Source organism: Phyllostomus discolor, chromosome 3 (assembly GCF_004126475.2).
Source record: "Phyllostomus discolor isolate MPI-MPIP mPhyDis1 chromosome 3, mPhyDis1.pri.v3, whole genome shotgun sequence".
Taxonomy (NCBI): Eukaryota; Metazoa; Chordata; class Mammalia; order Chiroptera; family Phyllostomidae; genus Phyllostomus; species Phyllostomus discolor.
Genome location: NC_040905.2, coordinates 211822902 through 211845829, shown reverse-complemented (window position 1 = coordinate 211845829; position 22928 = coordinate 211822902). Strand labels below are relative to the sequence as shown.

At 64.2% G+C, this 22928-nt stretch overlaps 1 protein-coding gene across 7 annotated transcripts in view; it reads right to left on the bottom strand.

Moving 5' to 3' along the window:
• The window catches only part of NTNG2 (netrin G2), a 53955-nt gene extending 31584 nt beyond the window's left edge, over positions 1–22371 (bottom strand). Inside the window, exons 1-3 of one of the 7 annotated variants that reach the window (XM_036022396.1) lie at positions 22204–22370; positions 21998–22122; positions 17455–18505 (exon numbers count right to left, since the gene is read on the bottom strand). In XM_036022396.1, coding sequence (XP_035878289.1) covers positions 17455–17667 — 213 coding nt within the window. In that variant the 5' untranslated portion in view covers positions 17668–18505; positions 21998–22122; positions 22204–22370. Of the gene's footprint in view, positions 1–17454; positions 18506–21525; positions 21648–21997; positions 22123–22203 lie in introns of those variants that run through there. The other 6 variants (XM_036022395.1, XM_028518626.2, XM_036022398.1 and 3 more) reach the window with 6 other exon arrangements.
• Positions 22372–22928: the final 557 nt, after the last annotated feature.

Here is a 22928-nt window from a genome sequence, read left to right as displayed (position 1 = left end):
CTGCCTCGGGGTCGAGCTGGGGGCCCTGAATGGGGGGGGGCAGGTGAGAGGCCCCACGGGGTGGCTCGGTGGCCTGCTGGGGTGAGGCTTCCCGCTGGGGCGGGGAGGCAGGCCTGCCTGTGGTGGACGGTCCCCTCCCCAGACGCTTGGCCGGCCTGTAGCGGGGGGGTTGGGGGGCACCCTGATCCCAGGGGCGGGATGGGCTGCAGTTGTGTGTCTCAGGGCCGGGAGCAGGGAGCAGCTGCCCCCGAGTTCACGCCCAGACATCGCGGGCAGGAGGGCACGGTCCCCAGCCAGGTCAGCATGCGCCCGGTCCCCTCTAACCGGCAACCATCCTTCCCTCAGCCCCAGGCCACCTCCTTCTGCTGCCCCTGACGCCTGGTTAGGGGCTAGCCTGTGTCCACACCCCCCTCCCCCGCCATTCACATGGGGGAGCCCTAACCCCAGCACCTCGCCGTGGAATGTACTGGAAATGGGCCCCCAAAGGGGGGGGGGCAAACTGACAAGGTGCTCAGCATGGGCCTAACTGGTGCCCCCCCGCAAGGAGGAGAAATCTGGGCACCCGGAGACACACGGGGGTGCATGCGTGCACGGGAAAGACCGCACGATGAGGTGCAAGAAGGCGCTCCTTGGTCTTCACTGAGCCAGGAGGACAGGCCTCAGAAGCAGCCAACCCTGCCTTGGCCTTCAAGGGTCCATCGAACCTTGACCTTGGACTGGAAGCCTCCAGGATCTGAGAAAATGAATCTGTTGGGTAACTAAGCCACCGAGTCCCTAGCAAACCAAGGCAGGCCTCGTCCCAGGGGGGCCACAGGGGGCCGGGGGTGGGGGTGGGGGAGTGGCCTGGGGGTGGCCGGAACTGTGAGTTTCTGGTAAGTTCCCTGGAAGCGCTCGCTGGGGCCTCTGCCACGAGCCCCATTTCTCAGCACGCCGTCACCAGGTGCTGTTTCCTGGTCCCCCTGGGAAACTCGTCAGCACAGTACGGAGGGCTGCGCCATTTCCCCAGCCGCCTCGCCCCCTCTCACCTCTGAGCCTGCGCTCCCTCCTCCCGGTGCTCAGAGCCCTCCTCCAGGAAGCCCTTCTCCAGGAAGCCCTCCTTGCTTGACTGGGTCTTTCAAGCCAATTCCCTCATCATCCACCAGGGGGTGGAGTGCGCTTATCTGGGACAGGGTCATGAAGTCTCCACACGTGGCCTGGACCTCCGTGGCTGCTCATTCCATTTTAGTTGTTATCGTCATCATATTAATTAGTTGTTGATATAATAACAAATAGGTTAACGTTAAGATATCTAATTGATTGCTGATATTTCTGTCGACCACTAACTGCCGTGAGGCACCCCCACCTCATTGTTCTCCCCCAGTCCTTCTCTGTCCCCCTGCCTTCCCTCCCCTCCCCTCCCCTCACCCTGCCCCCACCTCCGGGCGGGCCCCGCTGGGGGACATCAGACCCCTCGCAGACTCTGGCCTCGCCAGCCTGTCTGTCACCACGAAGGTTGACACAGCCGGTGCTGCCAGGGGACGGGGGCTCCGGCCTGGCTGGCTGCCCTAACCTGCAGGGCCCCCCGGCCCCCCGCTCCCGTCCCCGCTCCGGGAAGCAGATGGTCAGAAACTAATGAATCAGCCTGTGTGTTTCCAGCCCACGCCGGCTGCAGAGCGAGCACAATAAATAAATCCCCAGCCGTCGCCAACGGGCCTCTCCTCTCCTTCCTTCCACCGCCCTCCAGCCCCAGGACCTCGGAGTCCCGTTAACCCTTTAGGAGTGTGGGGCGTGGCTCCCACGGAAGGTTCTGGCAGGGCTGTGCTGGGAGGGCTGTGCTGGGAGGGCTCCTGGAGGCAGCCCGGGACGGGACGTGGGTGGACCCCCCCCACCCCACCTCCATCTGACAGCTGCCAGGCTGGGGGCGTGGGCGGTCAGCCTCTGCCACCTCCTGTGCCCGTGGGATCGGATTTCACGATGAAACAAACAGTCCCAGCCAGTGGCCAGTGGCCTGTGCCGGGGGCAACGCCAGGACTGGCGGAGGCACACGCACGTGCGACCTTTCAGAAGGCACCAGGGCCGACCTTTGATATTCTCAAAAGCGGTTAACGGTTTCTTGAGACATTCCATGAACATCACCAAATACATATATATATAAACATCACACCCCTCATGAAAAGCCTCGGAGCTTTCTCCAGAAAAATGCAATGCGCCGCACTTTCCGTGCAGATGCAGGGGGTGCGTGGAGCCCCCCGTCCCCAGCTGGGGACCCCTTTTCTGGAGTCGGGAGCAGTTACAGAAACGGGCTTCTGGATCAGAAGGCCCTGGATTCTGCCTCAGCTCCTCCCCTTGAAGCTGTGTGACCCGGAGAAAGTTGCTTTACCTCTCTGAGTCTGTATTTTCTCGTCCACTATCTCGTGAGAAGCTGTGTAGGACATGCCTAGAGAGCGCCCCCAGCCGGGGGCAGTGATTGGTTAACAGCAGTGTTGCATGCACGGGCCGAGGAGCCCCCGTGGAAAGCCGGAACGGCACACCTGGGACTGCTGCTGGCTGGGACGAAGGTGACCAGGTGACCGTCACGACGTTTACTGAGTGGCAGCCTTGCGCCCAGCTGGGCTGGGTGGGCCCCTTGCCTTCCTCACACCTTCTCCCAGCGAGGCCCAGGACCTCCCTGCCTTATCTCCAATCCACAGACCGGAGGCGAGCATTTGCCGGCCCCTCCTCACTTCCTCTGGACTCGGGGGACCCAACCCAGGGCACCCTGGGGAGACCGTGTCCCTCCCATCTGCAGCTCTGCTGCCTCCACGGACCCTCAGAGGCTCAGCTCTGTGGAGAAGCCATTTCCTGCCACGCTTTTCAGACCTCGTGACGGTCCCTTAAATGTTCTTGCTTTGATGTTGTTTTCTGCACGAAGGGTGCGGTGGGAGCCAGAGGCCAGGCTGTAAACACCGCAGACAGGCTGCCGGCGAACGTGTAATTGAGCGGGAAGGTCGCTGTCGGCAGGCACGGAGGTAACCGCGCCCCTGGGAGTCTGGCTGCGTGGGCCTCCGGCCCCTGACCCCCACGCCCATGGAGGGGCCGTCACCGGAACTGGGACAGAGTCTGGGGAAGAAGGACAAGTGTTTTCTCACACCTGCATCAGGACAGAACCTCGCAGTTGCTGCACCCCGACGAGGCAGGTTTGGGGACCTGGGCAGCAGCCGGCGAGCAGGGAGGGAACTGGGGCAGCCACCCACCCACCGGCCACAGCAGCTCTGCGCCCGGAGGGAGGGGAAGCCGTGAGGGCAGTGGCCTCCTCCGCCTCCTTCCTCGCTGCCCCCGGCCCCCAGCACTGCCTGGGCACCCACTCCGGAAAGCTCTGTCCACTGGATGGAATCCCGGGAAGGCTGAGAACGCTGACCTCGTCGGGCTGAGAGAGAACAATACTAGATGCCACGTGGCCGGCGTCCTGGAGGCCCGGCCCACGTGTGGCGGAGGCAGGGAGACAGCATCGTGACTGTCACTGGCCCGTGGCGTCAGCAAAGGCGAGGCCCTGGCCGAGTTACACACCACGAGGGGTTGCCCGGGGAGCGGGGCCCGGCTGTTCACAGCCCACAGGCCAGGAGAGGTGGAGAAGTGGTCGAGGTCACACCGCTCCTCCTTGGTGGCAGACGTGGGACGAGGAGCCAGGCAGCCAGGCTCGGAGACAAGCCGGGGAACGGTGCCCTCCGCCCAAACGGGAAGGGGTGCTGCCACCCGCCCCGGGCCCTGCCCCCAAGACCGGCTTCCACGGGAGGACGGCGGCCTCTGGCGCTGCCGCGGAGGCATGTGGGCAGGCCCGGGGAGCGGTGCAGCGGCCCGCGGGTTTTTCTGACCCTGTCCGTGGCTCTTCCTCAGCCCTGTCCACCTCAGCGGGGGCTGGAGGTGGGAGGGCATGGAGGGGCTGAGGGGAGGGACAGGCAGCACGGCCAGCACCCGTCACTGGGATGCAGGGACACCGAAGGGGAGGCTAGGCGGCACCAGCAGGAGCAAAGGCGGTGGGGGCGGGGGGGAGGCAGGAAGACAGCGCTGGGCCCACCCTCCCCCTGCATTGTGTGTCCAGAGCTTTGGGGCCTGCGACTCTGTAATGGGTACCCTGACCCAGGAGGGCCTGGGGTGAGGATCCGGGGGATGGTCCCTAACCCCTGGTGGGACCCTGGGCAGGGCTGTGCCCTCTCCTCGCCTCCTCCGCTGCCCCATTCATGAAACGACTGAGTTCTGGCAGCGACCTCCCCAAGTCGTACTGGAGCCTGGGTCCCCAGGTCCCCGAGGCGGGGGGGACAGGAGCAGAAACAGCCCCCACCTCCCCTGCTCCAGGGAGAGAGCGCGGTGCCAGGGGAATTCTCCCTGACAAACGATTTCCTATTTATTGGTAAGAAAAGTTGCAGTGGGGATAAATTATTAACAGAGCGGAAGCGGAGAGTCTGCCGGGGCAGATTCTAATTCTAGATGCCTTGACCGGCTCTGTCTCTGCCTCTCCCCTGCCCCCTCCCCCCTCCTCCCTGTCTCCCCACCTGCTCCCTCTCCCCGCCTCCCTCTGGTTTCATTGATTCTTGCTCGCGCCTCCAACTCCATCCCCGCCCACCGGCTTCTCTGCCCTTCCCTCTGGAGCCACCCCGGCAAGGTCACAGCTCCCTGCTGGGGACCTGTGGAGACTGACCTGCCTGGCTTTTCCGGGCGGCAGCTGCGGCTGCCCGGGGAGCTTCTCTTGTTTTCCTGGGTTCTGTTTCTCACCGGAGCCGGGTCTTCCCAGCCCAACCATTCCTCGGGCAGGGAAGGGCCCAGAGCCAGGGCCAGTCGCCTCCTGGGGACTCGCTCTCCCTCTTGGAGAGCCTCCAGAGCCTGGGTGGTGGCCCCGGCCCTGATCAGCCCCTGTGGACACCTGCAGGGCAGAGGTCCGCCAAGGACCCCAGTCTCAGTGGCCCCACGAGCCCTGCAGGCCTGGCCCTAATGGAAGGAATTGCATCTCAGTGCCCAGAGCGGTTCCCCACGGTGTTTGGGGGGAAAGGGAGACCTCCTTCTAGAACCTTCTGTCTGAGCCTGGACTCGAGAACAGCAGGCGACTGGCCTGGCATCACCCAGGGGGGTCGTGCAGTCACTAAGTCAGGGGAGCAGGAAGCAGCTGGCTGAGTGGGGCCCCTCTGCTCCCCGCAGCTCTGGCTCCGCCCACAGAGCCTTTCCCAGGGCCCTCCTGCCCTCGAGGGGAGCCCTGAGCTGTCCAGGGGAGGGTCCGCGGGGGAAGCCCAGGTCAGAGGGCAGGGGGAACAGCCAGAGGGGGCAGGCTGGGGTGTTGCCAAGGCTCTGGCCAGACAAGGGTTACTCTCTCCAGGAAATGAAATGTTATTCCTTAAGAAAATAAAAAAATAAAAAGGATGCATTCCAGTTTGTCCTGGGCACAACAGCCAGGTTTTTAGGAATGTCTGGGGTGGGAAGTTTCTGTCCTGACTGACCCCTGTGCCCCTCCCCCACAGGTGACTTCCACACCCCAGCTCTGCACCTGGTACCACTGAGCAGACCAGACGCATGTGGGCATGTGTCTCAGAGAAGGGATGGCTCCCTCTCCATTTGCATACCCCTAGTGTCAGGGAACTCATTACCACAAAAACCAGAGTGGCCAAACTGAACCGCTCACTCCCCAGAAAGTTTGGTGATAGATGTCAGTTCACGGTCCACATATTTTCTTCGCTCTAGGCTCCTTTCTTCTCCGCGTTAGTCCTGTTTTCTCTGGTTATGCTGCACACATTTGCTAAGTGGTTAGGGAAAGGAGAGCAGGAGGCGGGGTTAGCCCCAGCCCTCCTCCCCGGCCCAGAGCTTCCCCACCAGGGCCAGAGGGCGGCCCCGCCGGCCCAACCTGCTCCCCCAGCAGCTGGCCTGCAGGGGGCTGCCCTGGCCTCTCTCCGGCCCTCCCCCTCCCCCACCCCAACAGCTCCACGCTTCCATTTAATTGTGTTTTAAGTAAATAAAACTAACTTAGGAGAGAGGGAAGGATGAAAGAAGGAAAGGAGAGCCGAAGGAAAGGCAGAGAGGCGAGAGGAAAGGAGAGCCGGCAGCGTGGGGGCGTGGGGGGCGGGCGCGGAGGAAGAGCGGCCCGGCAAAGTGCATTATTGATTCTGGACTCAGAAAATGCTTAGAGAGTAGGAAAAACGTCCTGCTCTTTAAAAGCTCGTGCAGAGCATACGCTAGACGCAGGCAGCCTTCCCAGAGAGGGCCTGCCTGCTGACATAAATATTTTATCACGGAGCGAAAAAGAGCGGCGCGGAGGCTCTGAACGCTGCGGAGGGGGAGGGCTGGGGGCAGGGCGGCCGGGGCCCCTCCAAGTGTCTGGCTGGAGTGCTCCAGGAGGGCGGCCGCCTGTCCCTGGGGCCTTTGCAGAGCCCCCTCTGCTTTCCTGAGAGGTGTCCTTGGCCTTCTTCCTGGGAAGCAGAACAATGGGGCCTGGCTGAGGCCTGAAAGGCCCAGGGCTGGTGCGGGGACGCCCTGCCAGGGGAGTCCACCCACAGGGGCGAGAGGTGGAAGCTTGACTCCCTCTGCCTCTTCCTGCCCCCACCCCCGCCCTCACGGGCCACCAGATGTCCTTTAGAAGCCACCAGTGTGTTTTCAGCCGCCCTGCTAGGTCCCAGAGCCACCCCGCTCTGGATGAAGTCCAGCCCCCAACCGCCCCTGGCTCTGCCCGCCTCTCCCACCCTCTCTCCTTTTCCTTCCGGAAGCCTCCGCAGTGAGAACTGCATCTCACCAGACTTCGCCGGGGTGATCTTCCACGTGGAAGTTCATTTTCTCTATTCGTGGCCACCTTATGAGGTAAGGCACAGTCCCCATCTCATGCCCAAGGTCAGGGAGGCACAGGGGGGGGCCGGGGCTCCCACGTGCTCTGGGAGACCCACTCGGCCGAGCCGCTTCTTGCTGCACGGTCAGCCCCTGGTCGAGGGGACTGTGCAGTGACTTTTTTGTGTCTGCAAACTGCACACACAATTCTTATGGATTATTTTACTATTGAAGCCACTTCCCCCCTGGGGGGTGGGCAGAGGGTAAGTAAGAAGTCCCTGGCCCCGCCCCACACCTGGGCACACCTGGACAGGTGCATCACTCTGGGTGAAGCCCTTGGTGAGGGCGGGAGTGGCCATGCTGAACTAGGACATATTCATTCACACATTCCTTCATTCACTCACGTAGTCCTTCATCAGCTGTTTGTGCATGTCTTCTGTGGGCGAAACAGCCCTGGAGAGGCAGCGATCAGGCCTGGTCGCCCCTCACGGTCCCAGGGAAGGGGAGGGGCGTGAAAACATGCCTGGACCCAGGGCCAGAACCTCTGCTCCAGAGGCCAGATTGCAAGCAAGCCAACCATCCGGCGAAGCAACCGAGAAAAACCCTCTGAGGTGACTCAGGTGCCCGGGCAGGTTGGGGAGCCCAGTGCAGCGATCCAAGAAAAGGCCCCTGGACCACGATGTCAGCTGTCATCCCCCACTTTATAGGTGAGGGACGGAGGCTCCCAGGGGCCAGGCGCACATCTGGGAACCTGGGCCCTCTGACCCCTTATGGGGGGGGGGTGTTGACCACGTTGCCGTGACCACCAGAGCAGTCACTCATGCTTGGTGCTGTGAGTGGCACGGAGAGCAAACCCGGAAGGCTTCCTGGGGGTGGTGAGATTTCAGGAGGACAGGCTTGCAAGCATGGGTGGGCTGGATATGCACAGGTAGAAGCCGATGGACCAGGCTGTGAGGAGGGTTCCCCACGTAGAGCGGGGCCAAGCGAAGGGGCCAGATCAGACATGCAAAAGGCTACAGGGAGAGAAGGGTTAATGAATTAGGCTAGGCCAGGAGCCTGGTGGCTTGCACAGGTGACAAGGCCACGGGAGGGGCCTGGAGCTGGCAGACCTGACAAGTAGCAGCTGCAGGAAGGCCCTGAGGCTGGCTGCCAGGGCCCACCCGGGAAGAAAGGTGCAGAACCTGGGCACAAAGGGCAAGTGGGGAGCCGGCCCCCCCAGCCCCCAGGGGGCCAGAGCAAGGGTGGGGTGTCTGCAGCTCAGACACCAGGAAGGGTTCTGAGAGCAAACTCTCCCCCTCGGGACTTTGAACTGAACCGGCAGCAGCATGCTTAAGGCTGGAAGGGGCCGGCGCAGTCCTGGGGAGACTGCTGGTGGCGGGTTTGCAGGGGGTGGCTGTAATAAATCCCAACGCCCAGGCGCCCCCCAGAGACCACGCAGCCTGGGTGGGGAGTGCCACGAGCTCCGGGACTCCCCCATGCGGCCCTCTGAGGACCCCCGCGTGGGACAGGGCCTGGCAGAGTCTGGGCTCACACAGCCCAGCCCTGCCTTCTCCACTCCGGGGGCCCCAGCCCCCACCAGGCTTGGGCCTTCAAGAAGCACAGGAGAGGAGGAAGCCACAGAATACGATCCCCCTGTCCTGCTGCCACCGCCAACCACATCAGGCCCTCGGGGACAGGTCTTGGCCCCAGCAGCCAGCAGATGACGGCTCCCCGGGAGACCCCAAGGCTGTGCAGCCAAGGTTGAGGCCACTGCCTCCAGCACCCTGCGGTGGGACAGTTCTCCATCTTGGGGTGGCACCTGGCTCCCCGGCTCCCTTTCCCGCCTCCTCTCTGTCCCATGCCCCCAGCCCAGGCTGAGGGGCAGCCAGACCCTTGGGGACCTGCATGGGGTGGGGGGCTGCCTGGTCCCAGAGAGACAGGCCACATGGAAGGCAGATGCCACCCCCCCACCCTTCCCTGCCGCTCCCTCCACCTCTACTTTTGGGTCCGTCATTGTCCCTTGTTGGGCGCATCCCCCCCCGCCCCCACTTTTCCCCAGAAAAACAGGTCAGGCTGCCCCGGGCAAAGCCGTCTCGCTGTCCCCGGAGCTGGTACGTGGGAGCGAACACGCTGCCGGGTGCCTGAAGGAAACAGGTTCGCAGACTCCGCCCCGTCTCCCGGGGCGGGGGTGGGGGAAGACCTGGCACCCCTCCCCCACCCTGCACTGGGCTGGGAACACGGGCTGGCAAGGACAGGACGCTCCCTGGGCACAGACGGCCGCACACACACATACACACAGCCACACACGACAACATCTCGACCTTAAAGGCACCCCAAGAGAGGGCTGGCCCACAGGGTGGTCCGCAGGGCCCACAGGGGCAGCGGGGAGATGATCTGGGAGGCCTTGCCAGTGTTCGCAGCTGTGTGTTATATGTATGTGCATGCACGTGTATTTATGTGTGTGCATGTGTGCTCCTGTGTGCACGTGTGTACACACGTGCATGTATCCACACACGCACATCCGTGAGGGGGGAGGCTGGGGTGAGCACGTGGCCCCCCTGTCCTCAGGCCTCACCGTGGACCCGTGGTTAAATGACCAGGGTCTGAGTTGGAGCCTGGGCTCTGCCCCTCGGTGTTGGAGTCTCAGTCCCCGCATCTGTGAAATGGGGACAATGGGATGTAAGCAGCGTCCCCGCCGTGCAGGGGGTCTGGGAGGGCCGCATGCACACCGCACTCAGCACCTCGGCATAGTGACGCGAGAGGCCGGGGCGCACGCTGCCACCCACGGCCGACTGGTTTTGGGAAGGGCGCCGAGAACACTGGGGGAGAAGGACGGCGTCTCCAACAAGCGCTGTCGGCGGAACCGGACGTCCGAGAGCCAGAGCATGCAGTCGGGCGTGATGTGTCTCCCGCTCCGTACAGAGATGACCTAAAAACGGTCAACACCCAACCAGAGGAGCTGCAACTACACAGGTCTCAGAAGGAGACAGAGGCACGGACATTTATAACCTGGAACTTTGCAGTGGTTTCCCAGATGAGACACAAAACGAGGAGGCAGACAAATCGGACCTGACTGAGAAATTCTTTGTGCGTCCACAGACTCAATGGAGGGACCGAAAATCTTCTGTGAACTGGGGGGGTGGGGGGGGGAGTTTCCACATCGTGGAGCACGCGGGCCTGGCACCCAGAGTATACAGAGAACACGGACGGCTCAGCAACAGAGAGACCAACAGCCCAGTGAAAAAGTGGGCAAAGAACTTGAAGAGAAGTTTCTGTGAAGACACACAAAGTGGCCAGTAAGCAGACGGGGCCAGCACCGTCAGCCGTTCGGGAAATGCAGCTCAGAAGCACAGTGAGATGCCGCTTCTCACCCCCTAGGTCGGCCACAGTAAAACACAAAGATGGAAAATAACAAGTGTTGGCAGGGATGTGGGGCACCGGGGCCTTGGGCAGGGCCGATGGGGGCGGACGGGGTACGGCTGCTGCGGAAAGACACTTTGGCAGCTCCTCAGACGCTTGAGTACAAAAATCAGCGTCTGACCCAGCAATGTCACTCCCAGGTCTCTACCCGAGAGAGAGGAAAACATAAAAAACCCCGTACGCAAATGTTTACGACAGTTGGATGCATGACGGCCAAAAAGCGCGCACAACCCAGGGTCCTTCGGCGGATGGCGGATGAGCAAGCTGCGGTGGACGGTGCGGGGGGGGGGGGGGGGGGGCCGGTACCACTCGGCCACGGGAAGGCGTGGGTGCTGGCCAACCGCTGCTGCCCCACGGAAGAACCGTGGGGGCGCAGGATGCCGAGTGAAAGGAGCCAGGCCCAGAAGCCCCACGTTGCGTATGAAGCAACTGGAATGGGCGAATGCCCGGACGGGAGGAGGGAGCCCTGGGGAGTGGCCGCCAGTGGGGACCGGACGTCCTGCCCAGGGGTGGACAGAGGCGGTGCTTGCACGGCTTCGTAGCGTGCTCAGTGCCAGGACACTGCCCACTTGCAAGTGGGTGCAAAGGCAAATTTTATGTTACACATACACACACACACACACACACATTTTTTTCTTACAGCAATAACATTTTTCAGGGATTAATTTTGTGCGACGTAAATTTCACCTCCATTTAAAAATTAAAACATTTTAAAATGCTTCATCACAGAAAACATGTTTTAACCATGCACGGTGCCAGGCGCTAACTAAACCGGTGGCGGCAGCCCCGCGGCAACACAGGTGCGGAGCCCCAAATCGTCACTCTGGGGGCCGGAGACCAGCACGGTGCCGTGTGGGCGTGGCAGCCGTTAACATGAAAGACGATTCAGATTCTTTGTGATGTCGCATTATATGGTGTAGCACTCGGCTTGGTCTTTGTTTTGATGTTCCTTTACGAGAACACTATGGTAAAGGAGTGTGAACTTGAACTTGAACCCTGCGCTGGGGACAGGACTCACACCGGAACACGGCTTTGTGCCTGGAGTCCCCTCTCCTGTGGGTCTGTGAGCAGGGCTAACCCCCAGCCTGCGCTTCCCCCAGTCCCAGGGTGTATCTGGCCATCAGTCACCCAGGAGCTGGTTCATCTGGCCAAACCCAGCACCATCGCACAGCTGGGGACACTGAGGCCGGGGGCGTGGCCTGGTGTCCCGGCAGCCGGAGACTCCGCCCAGCTGAGAGGGGCCGGCTCCCAGCCAGCGCCGGCTCTGCTCCAAGGTGCTGCCCCGCCCCCTCCCCCTGCCAACAGTTGGCGTGTGCTCGGGGAATTAGAAGCACATTTGCATATATTTCAGCGAATCTGATGCTGAGGAAAAACAAATCGGAACCCGTAAACCAAAGGCAAACAGAACCGGCTCCTGCCTCATCTGCCTGTCCCACTTTCTGGGCCCCCCGGGAAGGAGCCCGGCACCCGCAGGGGCCACGTGGGCTGGGCCCCGCCCCGGGGCAGGGGAGCCGGGGTTGTGGGCTGTGTGATGGGGACAGAGCTCTGCGGCCTGGGCTGCTGCTGGGGCGGCGACGGCTGGGTCCCAGAGCTGGTCCGTCGAGGCGGCCAGGCCCTGTCCAGCCTCAGGGCCCTCCATGCCCTGTGGGCCCCCCAGGCCTCTGCCGGCCCGCTGTCCCCTCTCCCCTCCCTGCAGCCACACCCTTGGCCTTGCCCCGGACCCTAGAGACTGGCTTCCAGCTGGACAGAGGGAGGCTGAGCCATTTAGGGGGCCTGGGAAGCCTCACTCTGGTCATCCATCAAACGGCACTGGAGCATCCCACGCCTGTGGCTCTGAGGAGCCGAGTAGTGGAGTGGCTTGTCCCGGTCACCCACACAGTCCCCCCCACATGTCACCTGGACCCCCTTCCTCCGCGTCTGTGCTCATGCCATTGCTTCCGCCCGGGGCCACCGCTCGTCTGAATCCTTCCGGCCCTTCAAGGCCACGGACCACCCGGGGCCACCCCGGTGCCCAGGCCCCAGAACCGCCAGCGCCCACGAGACCCTCCCCCACGTTCCACGCTTGGCCGACGGGATCAGCTCCGGCCTGCATTTTCTGCTTTTGCCCCGCTTGCCTCTCAAGCTGCGTTCTAGGGTCGAGGAAAGCTCCCGAGTTTCGGGTCGTCATTCGGCACCAGGCACCCCACCGAAGCCTTTTGCATGCCTGCTCCTCCCACTGACTGGCAGGGGCTGCCTTCGAGGCGCGCCTGGCATCACCCCCACTTTCAGGTGAAGAAAACCAAGTCCCAGAGCCACGACCCCGAGAGGTGGGAGAAGCACGAGCCCCTTCGGCCCCATCCCAAACCCCGAGTTCTCGTCCCCCCCCCCCGTCCCCCTTGGGGGGCAGCCGGCCTGTCTGCCCATCCCCCATCCCCCAACTCGGTGCACCTGGAGAAAAACGGAGATGCACCAAAAACCAGGGCTGGGGAGCGTAGACACAGAGGAGAAAGAGGAGCCTGGGGAAGGTGCGACTACGTTTACTGGAAAGTTCTAGAACCTCACGGTCTCTGACTCTCTTTGGAAAGACGTCTCCCCAGGCCCTTTCTCCTTCCCCCACCTGGCGCTCCGGCCGTACCGCCCCCTCCTCTCCGCGCGGCTCTGGGCCCAGACCCGCTCTCTTCAGAAGAATCAGGGGCAAGGGCTCGCTCCTGCGCCCCAGACCTCTCAGGCAGAGCCACCCGTCCTGTCACCTCCCTGTGCAACAAGATGTCACGCATGGAACTATTCTTGTCCTCAGCTGGGCCCTGCCTCAGGCGTTTCCAGACATTGAGCAGCTGTAAAACGAAGGGTTGGGGGAAGCTCAGGTTCCAAAGTCACTTCCTGCTTGAGGACAGAGCCCTGCAGACCTCCCGGTGTCATCTGATCACGACTCCCACAGAACGGGTGGGGGGGGGGGCACACGCTGGAGGATGGGGCAGAGGCCTCGGGGGCCGGTGGGGGCCCTGGCGCTCCCTGCAGGGCTCGGCTCTGGCCTCCCCTCGTCCGCAAGGCCTCCCTGGACCTCCCTGCCCTTCCAGCCCGCCCATTCACTCTGCAAAACGCTGTCTGAGCCCTGGCTGAGCCAAGAGGGTTGGGGGGGTCTGGGGGGGCAAAGACGAACAAGACAGCCCCGCCCCCTGAGGAGCTCACAAGCGAAGCAGGAGCAGCCGTCGGGAATAGGAGAACTAGCAAGAACAAGCACCTCCCGGGTGCTCGGCGCTCAGGGCCGCCCCGTGGGTGTGTTCTGTGACTAGCCCCCGATTAAGGGGAAAAGGCTCCGGGAGGTGAAGCCTCATGCCAGAGGTCACGAGGCACGGGATGCCCACCTCCACCTGTCCAGCCCGGGGGCCTGAGCACTGACCGTCGGGCCACATCAGTGAGAACAATGACAGGGGCGTGCCCGGACGGGGACAGTGGAACCCACCTGGGCCAGGCAGTCAGGGCAAGCCTCCTGGAGGAGGCGGAGTCCCACCCAAACCTCCACGCTGAGCGGGGTCACCCAGGTGAATGGGGAGGCCGCAGGAAGAAAGCAAAGGAGGGTGCTGTGGGTGAAGGGAACGGTCTGGGCACAGGCAAGGTGGGAGGGGGGCATCGAGGGGGCTGTTGTGGGGTGGGATGAAGGGCCCCCCCTTTGTCCCTGCTGTCTGCTGTGTCCCTCTTGCTGCTGACCTGGCCCTGCAGGAGTTGTCTCGCGTTGCCTTGCCCCCTGCGTCCAGTGTGAGGTCGACCTCAGGTCTGCCGACCGACCGGAGAGGTGGGACCGGGAGAGGGGGAGGCTGCCAGGGCCGTCCCCTGCTCTCCTCTGTGGCGCTGGGGCCAGAATGCAGAGTGGGGACAGGTTCCGGGCGGGACACAGCACTCCGCATTTCCAACGAGGGGAGGCTCCGCGCCTGGTCCGAGGACCACACCCCGGGTCGCAGGTTGGTGGCTGTGGGCTCCCTTTGAACACTGCCTGCCCCGTCTGGTCTGCAGCTGGTGCCGGCATCTCCTCTCTCTCTCTCTCTCTCTCTCCCTCTCTCCCTCTCTCCCTCTCTCCCTCTCTCCCTCTCTCCCTCTCTCCCTCTCTCCCTCCCTCCTTCCTCACCAGCTCTCTCCTGAAGCTCAAGGGTTATTAGCTTTTGTCTCAGAGACACAAGGAAAGGGTTCCTCCCCTTTTAGGGCGGGGGTCCCCTCTGTTCCGGAGCACTGTGGGGCTGTTCCTCATGCCCACGGGCACCCTAGGGGGGCCCGGGTGTGGCAGTTGCCCTCAGGGGCCGAGAGCCCTCTCCCGGCACCCTCCGCCCTGCAGCCCCGCCGGCCAGGCCCTGCGAATCTGGGGCGGGGGGGTGGCGGGCGCCTCCCTTCCCCTGCAGCCCTGCTGAGCTCTCGCCCTTGCCTGCGAACTCTTGGTTGACAGCGCATCCCTATTAATTCTCATTGTGCATTTAGAGCCAATCGGTTTTTATTTATTCATTTATCTTCGTCTTCCTTCCCCCGCCCCTTCCTCGCCAGGCTGGAATTTACAATTCGGTTCTCAGGTGGCTCTGCGGAAGGACACAAGCCTGGAGCAAGGCGGGGCCTGCGCCCCGAACCCTGGAACGGGCAGCCGCCCCGTGGCCCCTCTGCACTCTCGGGGTGCTCTGGGGCTCCCGCTCCAGTTGGTGGGACAGGGGGACAGCCCAGAACCCGCTGCAGGAGGGTGGCCCGGGAATAGGGACCCGACCTGGGATGGCCAGGTTAAGGGGGCAGTGGGCCGCCCAGCTACCATTAGCGCGCCCCCTGGTGGCCAGTTGAGAACACGGGCTGTGGCTGGAGGAGCTTGAGCTGCCCGAGCACGCTCCCTCCGCTGCAGTCCTGAGGCTGGAGACGCAGGGCGTGGCCTCCTCCAGGCAGAAGGGAGGCGAAGGAGAAAGAGCAGGGACGCCACCAAGGGCGGAATGACTACAAAACGAGGCGAATGACAGCTGCCACACACTGAGCGCCTACTATGTGCCGGCCCTGTACCCAGGACACACACGCCCGGGCTGCATCCTTCCCCCCACGATGACGGAGGAAGAGGCTGAAGCTAGGAGAGGGGGCGCGGGCCGCCTGGTGGGTACGCTCCCAGCCTGCCTTGTAAACCAGGTGACCTTGGCCGGATTTAGACGGCACCTGCTAATCCCTCCACTGGGATTAGAACAGTCCCCGCCTCAAACAGTCCGGGGGACCGTTAAGGAGACACACACAGGACCTGCTCAGGAGAGACTGCAGCCCACAGCGGCGTCGGGGGCAAACCCACCTGGGTGGAACCCCCTCCTGTCTGCAGGAGCCGGAGGCCGGCCCCCCCCTCCCAAGGAAGGATGCCTTCCACCTGACGAGGCGGTGGCCCACCCTGGCGACCTGCGCGTGGCCATCGGCCGCCGTGGGACATTGGAGTCCCGCAGACAGGTGTCCAGGCACCGAGGGCCCACCTGCGAGGGGGGCGTCAGATTTCTTCTTCTTCCCCCACCCGCCCCCTCCCCGCTCTCCCCTGTCTGTCTGCCCAGGGGAAAAGCAGGCGGAATCAAAAGCCTCTTCCCAGGCCCTGGGCTCAGGCTGGACTGTGGGGCGACCCCCCACCCCGGCAGTAGCACCCGGTTCTCCGGGTGAGGGCGGAGGTCCAGGGCCAAGGGCATCCAAGCCAGCTTTGGCCAGGAGAGGCCCTCGGACTTGCATCTGCTGGTCATCTCCACACCTCCAGTCCTTTGACTAGAAGCTGGCCCAGCGAAGTAGGATTTAGCTGCCCCGCCCCCACCCCTCCCCCAGCACATTAAGGCAACGATTAATATTTAACAGAAGCGATATTGTCAAGCCTCTAACCCGAGAGGCAGAGGTTGCCTCTGCCCCGGGGAGTGTGTGCCGAAGCCCTCACGTGAGCTGGGTGGACGGCCAGCCTGAGGTGCAGGCTCAGAGCTGGGCTGCCCCTGGCCCTGCCCCTGACCTTGAGGGACCCGCCTCCTGGCCTGTCCCTGGGCCAGTGGAGCTCCGGGGACCCCAGCGCAGTGACCCCCGTGGACTGCAGCCCCCAGCCCCCAGCCTTCCCTCCCCCAACCCTCTCTCCTCAGTCCAGCCGATACCCAGCTGGGCTGGCTGCTCTGGGAGGGGACTGCCGTGTCCCCTGGGACTGAGGCCCCCTCAGGAGCCTGGTAGGGACACTGGCTCAGCCCAGCTACACACCCACAGACCGGGCGGCTCCCCCAGGGACACGGAGGCGACAGACACCCCAAGGGTGACACTGAGCCCCTCCAGTAAGCTCCTGCCTGGTCCCCTGCCAGGCACCGGGCCCAGTGGGGACGGCTCCCCTAGACAGGCCGTCGGCTCAGCGACTTTGGGCCCGGACAGCTGACTCCCAGTTTCACCCCTTCCTGGTGTGCGACTCTGAGCCTCAGTTTCTCCACCTGTGTGATGGGAAGGGCAACGGCTGCCCCCCGGGGGCCCTCGCTTGGTGCCCAGCCCCACTCCGAGCACTTCACACGCGTGAATGAGCGCATGTCCTCCTTACAAGGACCGGGAGGGCGTGCGGCTGGGTGCCCGCTTTACAGAAGACGGCACAGAGGCCCAGGGATGCCACCGGTCCAGAGCCACCCTCCCCCCAGCAGCTCCTACAGAGCCACCCAGGCCCCGCCCACAGACTCCTGGAACACGCAGAGGCGGTCCTGCTGCCGCCACCATCACTTGAGTACGGGGTGCTCCGTGTGGCACACAGGGACGGCATCCAAAGGGGCCTCAGACACACTGCCCGCCCTGGTCTGACCCCTCCTCCCTCCCTCTCTGGCGCAGACCCTCCGCACTTCCATCACACCTCCCCCCACCCAGTGCCAGCTCGGTGCCTGGCATACCCCGGCCTGGCAGAACTGTGTGCTGGGCTGGGGGGTGGGGCCAGGAGGCCGCCAGGCAGGAGGGAGGAGCAGAGGGAGGGCAGAGTGTAGCGTGGCGAACGGCACCTGGCTCACCAGCCCAGAATGCTGACTTCCCACAGGGAGGCGGGGCGCATTGTGAGGCTGGAACTTCAGCAACTGTGGTCGTCCCCAGAGCACAGGATTCAGCGGTCCGCTGGCTACGAGTTTCCCACCCGAATAATAGTGCCACCTGACCCCAGACTCCTCAGGGTGGCCTCGGCTTTGGCACATTTCTGAGGCGGGGCAGAAACCCGGTCCCAATCGCAAATGCAGGACGGCCAACCTAGCACTGGCTCCTCCCACTCTGCTCGCCCATCCCAGGGGTCCGTCCCAGGCCCCACCCCCCGTCGGCCCGAGCACACCCAACGGCAGCGAGCTGACTTACGTGGGAGCAGAATCTCTCAGGGGGGTCTCCGCACGTGATGCCCGAGGGCTCCACCTTCACCTTGACGTAGTCCTTCAGGCGCATCACCTTGGGCTGGCAGGCGTAGAACTCCCAGGTGGGGCCCTCCTCCGAGGTCACCCAGGACTTGCAGATGTCATAGTCCCCCGAGGCCAGCGGGAGGCAGGGCAGGAGCAGGGCCAGCAGGCCCAGCATGGCTGTGCAGTGCGCGGCGAGGCCCCGGAGAAGCAGCGGCTGGGTCAGGCGGCACTGGCGGCCCCGGCATGGAAAGGCCACATCTGCCGGGCGACAGGAGCCAGGTGTCCCGGGGACGCGAGCGCGGCTGCCGAGGGGGGGAACGGCGAGGGGCCCGCTCTTTCCGAGAGGCCGGCACGGAAAACCCAGCCCCGGCGTCTCTCAGGCTGCCGACGGGCAGGTCAGAAAGTGGCCCACGACTCGGCGTCCTCCTGACCTTGGCATCGCACCTCCCCCAGAGGCGAACGTGATCGAGTCAGGCAGGCTCTCAAATTGTGACAGAGGGTGGAAATGGGATAGGGAGGAAGCCCACGGGGACCTGGCATGGGGCCGGGTCGGATTGCCTTCGATTTTGGTCCTTCCACGCAGGCCAGCTCTCCGAAGGGCCCGTCACGGGTGATGTGCCCAGCGCCACCGGCAGCGCGGCCCTCGGGCCTGTGTCGTAAAGAAGAAATAAAAATCAGGGGGTGGACGTGCTCGCTGCCAACATGTGCCTCCCCGGGGCTGCGCGCGGCATCTCAGGCCAATAAAAGAGATTTCTTCTCGCGCGGACTTCCAGTGGCAGCGCCCGTGAGGCTGGGCCGGACCATCCAAAAGCGACCGAGGTGCTAACTGGGGAGAAGCTTATTTGGCTCTGCTCTTGTGGGGACGGGCACGAGGCGGGGCCGGCTGCCCTTGGCTGGTAGCCATTGGCAACTTATTGTGAAGTTCGGGGACTTCGGCTCAGCCCATGCAGGTACTCAAGAGTCTGGCTTGTCTTTCACGGGGAAGAGGGGGGAGGACTCATTAGCAACAGCACCTGCAAGGAATTAAAGAGAGAAAGGGATGAAGATGCGTGAGAACAAAAGCACTCTGGCACGGGGCGCAAAAAGGAGGCCGCATTAGCGTGGCCTCCCGAGGAAACTGGGTTATTTTTACAATGCTGGAGTCGCGCGCTTGGAAACGGGGCGCATCAGTTAGAAGGGGGATGCATCTTTCCCTCGCTTCGTGGGGGCGTTAGGCCGACAAAGGGCCCCCGCTTGGGGTCAGCGACCCCCTCCAATGCGCCCAGGAGCCGGGATTGGAGTGGCTGCTTTACAACAACACCGAGACGGGTGAGTCCAAACATCCGAGCAGAGGTGAGACTGTAAGTGTGGGTGCCCGTGGGGCCGTGCGCTCAGGGACACGCAAACAGAGCGGTGCAGGGGCGGCCCCCGGCCAGGGAGCCGGTGCGGGTCAGCGGTCAGCGTCTCTCCAAACTTGGAAGCAGTGAGTTTCACCTCTACCTCCGAGAGCCCAAGGGTGTCGAAGGCTTCAACCCGAGCGACAGGGGTTTGTCATTTCGATTTTGCGGCCGAGGCCAAGCAGACCTCTGCAAGCAGCCGGAGCGGGCGTGTTTAGAAGCGGGCCGCTGTTAGGGTGGCTACTGCTCCCCCGTGTTAGGCGACTGGAGGTGATCGAAAAGCCCCGAACAGATGTCACCAAGGCAAATGTCATCTTGCAAAAAAAAGCCAGCTGCAGGGATGCGGTGTGCTCCCAGACACCTGATACACCTGTCACCCGGGGAACGGGAGTCCCGCCAGTGTGGGATCCGGGCCGAAAGCCCTGGCCAACAGGGCAAAGGTCACTGTGGCGAGTCCCAGCAGACCACCCACCTGATTCATTTATTCTAGCTGTCACCCCGTGGGGATGGCTCCCAACGCCCCACCTGCTGCAGAGGGGCGCCCACTCAAGCCTGACTCCCACCGGACGCCCCCCCCCCCAGCCACGGTGCACCGAGGGCCCCTGAGGAGGCAGCTACACTTCGGTGAGACCCCGCTCTCCGCCAGGACACACACACACCCCTGCCCCGCACGACGAGCCAGAGGGGAGGACGCTGTCCCTGTCCCGAGGGGGCTGCCGGCTCAGCACCGCCCCAGGAGACGCCGGTGCCCCAAGCTCCAGGGCCAGGTCGTCCATCTGAATTAAGGCGGCCCCCGCCCCCGCCTCCTCCGGCCGGAGCAGCTCCTGATGGAGATGAATGAGGGCCGTGGGGACCACAGGCTCACGCCTCACCTCTCCGGCTGCTGAGAGAGAAACCTGTTATCCAGTCTGCCCGGCCTTGACTGCGCTTCTGGCTAGGAAACTCTCAGAAAGAACCCGCCTGGCGATTATTTTTACAACCCGAGAAAATGTAGTAAAAATAAAATAGCTCGGCCAGCAAAGGTCTAGACGCCCCTCTCTACCCCGGCGAGCTCTGCGCCGCCAGGAAACGGCGGGTCCCTAATTAAATCTGCCGGCCGCGGCGTCCCGGACTGTTCACAAGCACCTGCCGGCGGGGGGCACCTGGGGCGCGGGGCAGGGGGCTTCCTTCCTGCGGCCGGCAGGACCAGCGGCTGCTCCGCCGCTCGGGGCTCCGCCGGCGCTGGGCTGGAGGCAGCCAGGCGCCGAGGCCCGGAGGGAGGCCGGGAGGCCCGGAGGCATGGGCGCGCGGGGCCACTCGCAAATCTATTAATGGCATCGCAATTCTGTGGGCTTAAATGCCACGCGTTCCCTGGAAAATGCGCGGGGGGGGAGGGGGGCGGCGGCGGACCACAACAAAATCTGGCGGGAGCGGGGGTAATAAATGTGTTTACAACCAGTCCATCAGCTGGGCGTTGCTGCCATCGTGGGGGAATTGTGAACTCAGCACGCAAATATTACAGTCGGTTTTTGCCAAAAGAGAGAAGGAAAAAAAAAAAAAAAAAGGGAGGGGGCGGAGAGACGCAACAGTCCCCGGAATAGGGAGGCGGGAAGCGGCAGAGAGAAGCCAGCCGGGAAATCTCAGAGTGAGAGGTTGTATCCCGGCGGATCGTTTTCTCCTTGGAAAATAAATCTCCACCTGATATTATTAAGAAACTGCAGCTCCCCGAAACAAATGGAATCGATGCGCTTTATTTTCTTTTAAGAGTCCTCCGGAGCCGAGGGGGCTGATGGCCACGGTATTAAAACCCGAAAATTAGATTTTACCAGGATTTCTGAACTCCGATTCCTCTGTCTTATTGAATTAGCGCCTCTCCGAGCCGGCTCCTCCCGGACCCGCGGGCTGCGCCCTCGTGGGAAACTTGCCGCGGTGGGCGCGGAGCCCCTGGGGTCGCTGGAGGGGGGCGCCGGGGGCTTCTCCCCGGACCCGGCCACCCCGAGGTTTCCGCTCCCTTCCCAGCGTGGGCGGCCACGGAGGGTGGAAGTGCCTGCCGGGGGGGCGGTGGTGCCGGGGGAGAAAAAGGGGGAGCCCGCCGGGGTCACCTTCCGGCCCTCCGCTCCCCTCCGCGAGCAACGCGGGGCTCCGTAGGTGCTCCTCTCACCGCCGGCTCCTCGAGCATCCCGCTGCCGAAGCCTCGGCGCCCCAGCCCCGGAACAGGACCCTGCTCCGCCTCCCGACGAGCCCACGCCCTCTCGGCGACCGCGGAGCCCCGAAAAGTTCCGTGCGGGAGACGCGGCGCGAGGAAGAGGCCGCGGCAGGGCAGAGGGGGCCGGGGCGGGTCCGCTCCCAGCCGCGCGCGCCTGGAGGTCCGGGTGAGTCCGCGCTTCGGGTCGGCTGCAAACGGCGTGCACGGCGCGCGAGCGTGCGGGGCAGCCCCGCGGCTGCTTTTTGTCTTCCGAAGTTGAGTGCAGGCCACCGGGGCAATGAGTAATCACGCCCTTAATACAGGCCGGACCGGCCCGGAGGGTGCCCCTCATCGGGTCCAGCCTCCGTTCATGGGAAGACACCCAGCGACGCGGCGCCCGGGAGTTGCGTCCTGCTCCCCAGCTCTGCAGCCAGCAGCGACCCTGCCGCCCCCCACCCCCGCCCCCCACCCCGGACCCACGCGGGCAACTTACTCCGGATCCGGCGACCCCGCGAGCCCACGGTCCTCTTCCCGCCTTCCCGCCGCTTCCGCGCCCCCCATCTGTGCGCCACCCCGTTCGAGGTGCGACTCCACTTCGTCCCCAAGCCTGTCCCTGCGCCACCCCTCCCCCAGAAATCCACCCCTCCCGGCACGGAGAGAAGTTTCCAGTCCTGGCTGGCCAGAGTTTCGCTGTGCAATTCACGCCCAGTTTTCGGAGAGATGGGAAGGGGGTGGGGGGGCGGGGGGGGGGCTCTACGGGTCGGCAATTAAATTGGGGTGGGGGGAGTGGCGCGAGAGAAGGGCGAATTTCCTCTCCGCAAACGCATCCAGGCATTCTCGCCACATCCATCCCCAGCACATACGCGCGCGCACACACGCGCACGATGGAAAAAGCCCCTGGTGGGGAAGAGCCAGCGCGGAAGACCGGCGACTCCTTTAAGACGCCGCTACAAATGCACACTCACACGCCCCTCTCCGGCTCCAGTCCTCCGCCGGCGACAGCCGCGACCAAATAACTTTTGCATCCGAGCCTCTGCCGGGCGGCTGTCCGCGGCTCCCGGCCGGGGAAGCCTGCATGGTCACCGAAGCCCTTTAAAAACGAAACCAGGCTGGCAAAGCTGCAGCAGCGCTCCCCCCCGCTCGCCGGCCGGGCTCTCCCCGCCCGCCTTACCCGGGCTCGGAGCAGCTTCCCGGAGCGGAGACCCGGGAGGCCGAGGACCGCCTCCCCGCTCTGGCTGGCGCTGGGTGGGGGCGCGGGCTGAGGGCTGCGCGCTGCTGCTCCGTCCCCGCGCCGCTCCCGCCGCCGCCGGGGCCGTCAGCGCGGGGCTGGGGCGCCCTCCGGCCGCCGGGGGGGCCGCCCGCAGCCGTCCCGGGCACGCGGGCCGGGGGAGGGGGCCGCCCGCGCCGCCAGCATCGCCCGCCCCGGCCGAGCGGGAGGTCGCCGCTAACAAGTGCAAACTTTTCGGGCCCCCGGGGCGCGGTGGAGAGGACCCGCGCTCGGGTGCCGGGCTGCCCCCGGCCCGGGTGGGCTTCGCGGCGGCTCGTCGGGGCTCCGGGGCATCCCCCCGCGCGGGGTGGGCCGGTTGGCGGGGCGCTTCACGGCCCCCCTGCACTCCGCTCCAAGTTAATGCCGAGGCTAAATCCTCCTGCCGTCACTCACGATCACCATCGGGGCTTTTATCTCTCGGTCTGATCCGGGCTGCGTAACTTCCTCTGTGTGGCTTTAACACACCATCCCACCGCGGAGCAACGGTCTTCTTAAAGGTGCAGGAAGGAAATACAGCGAGGCTCGGGGGACGCGCCACGGCCCGGGAGGGGCGCCGCGAGCAGGGGCGTCCCGGCGGGCCCGCGGCCAGGGTGGCCCCCGCAGGCGGCCGCGGGAGCGAGCCTGCCCTG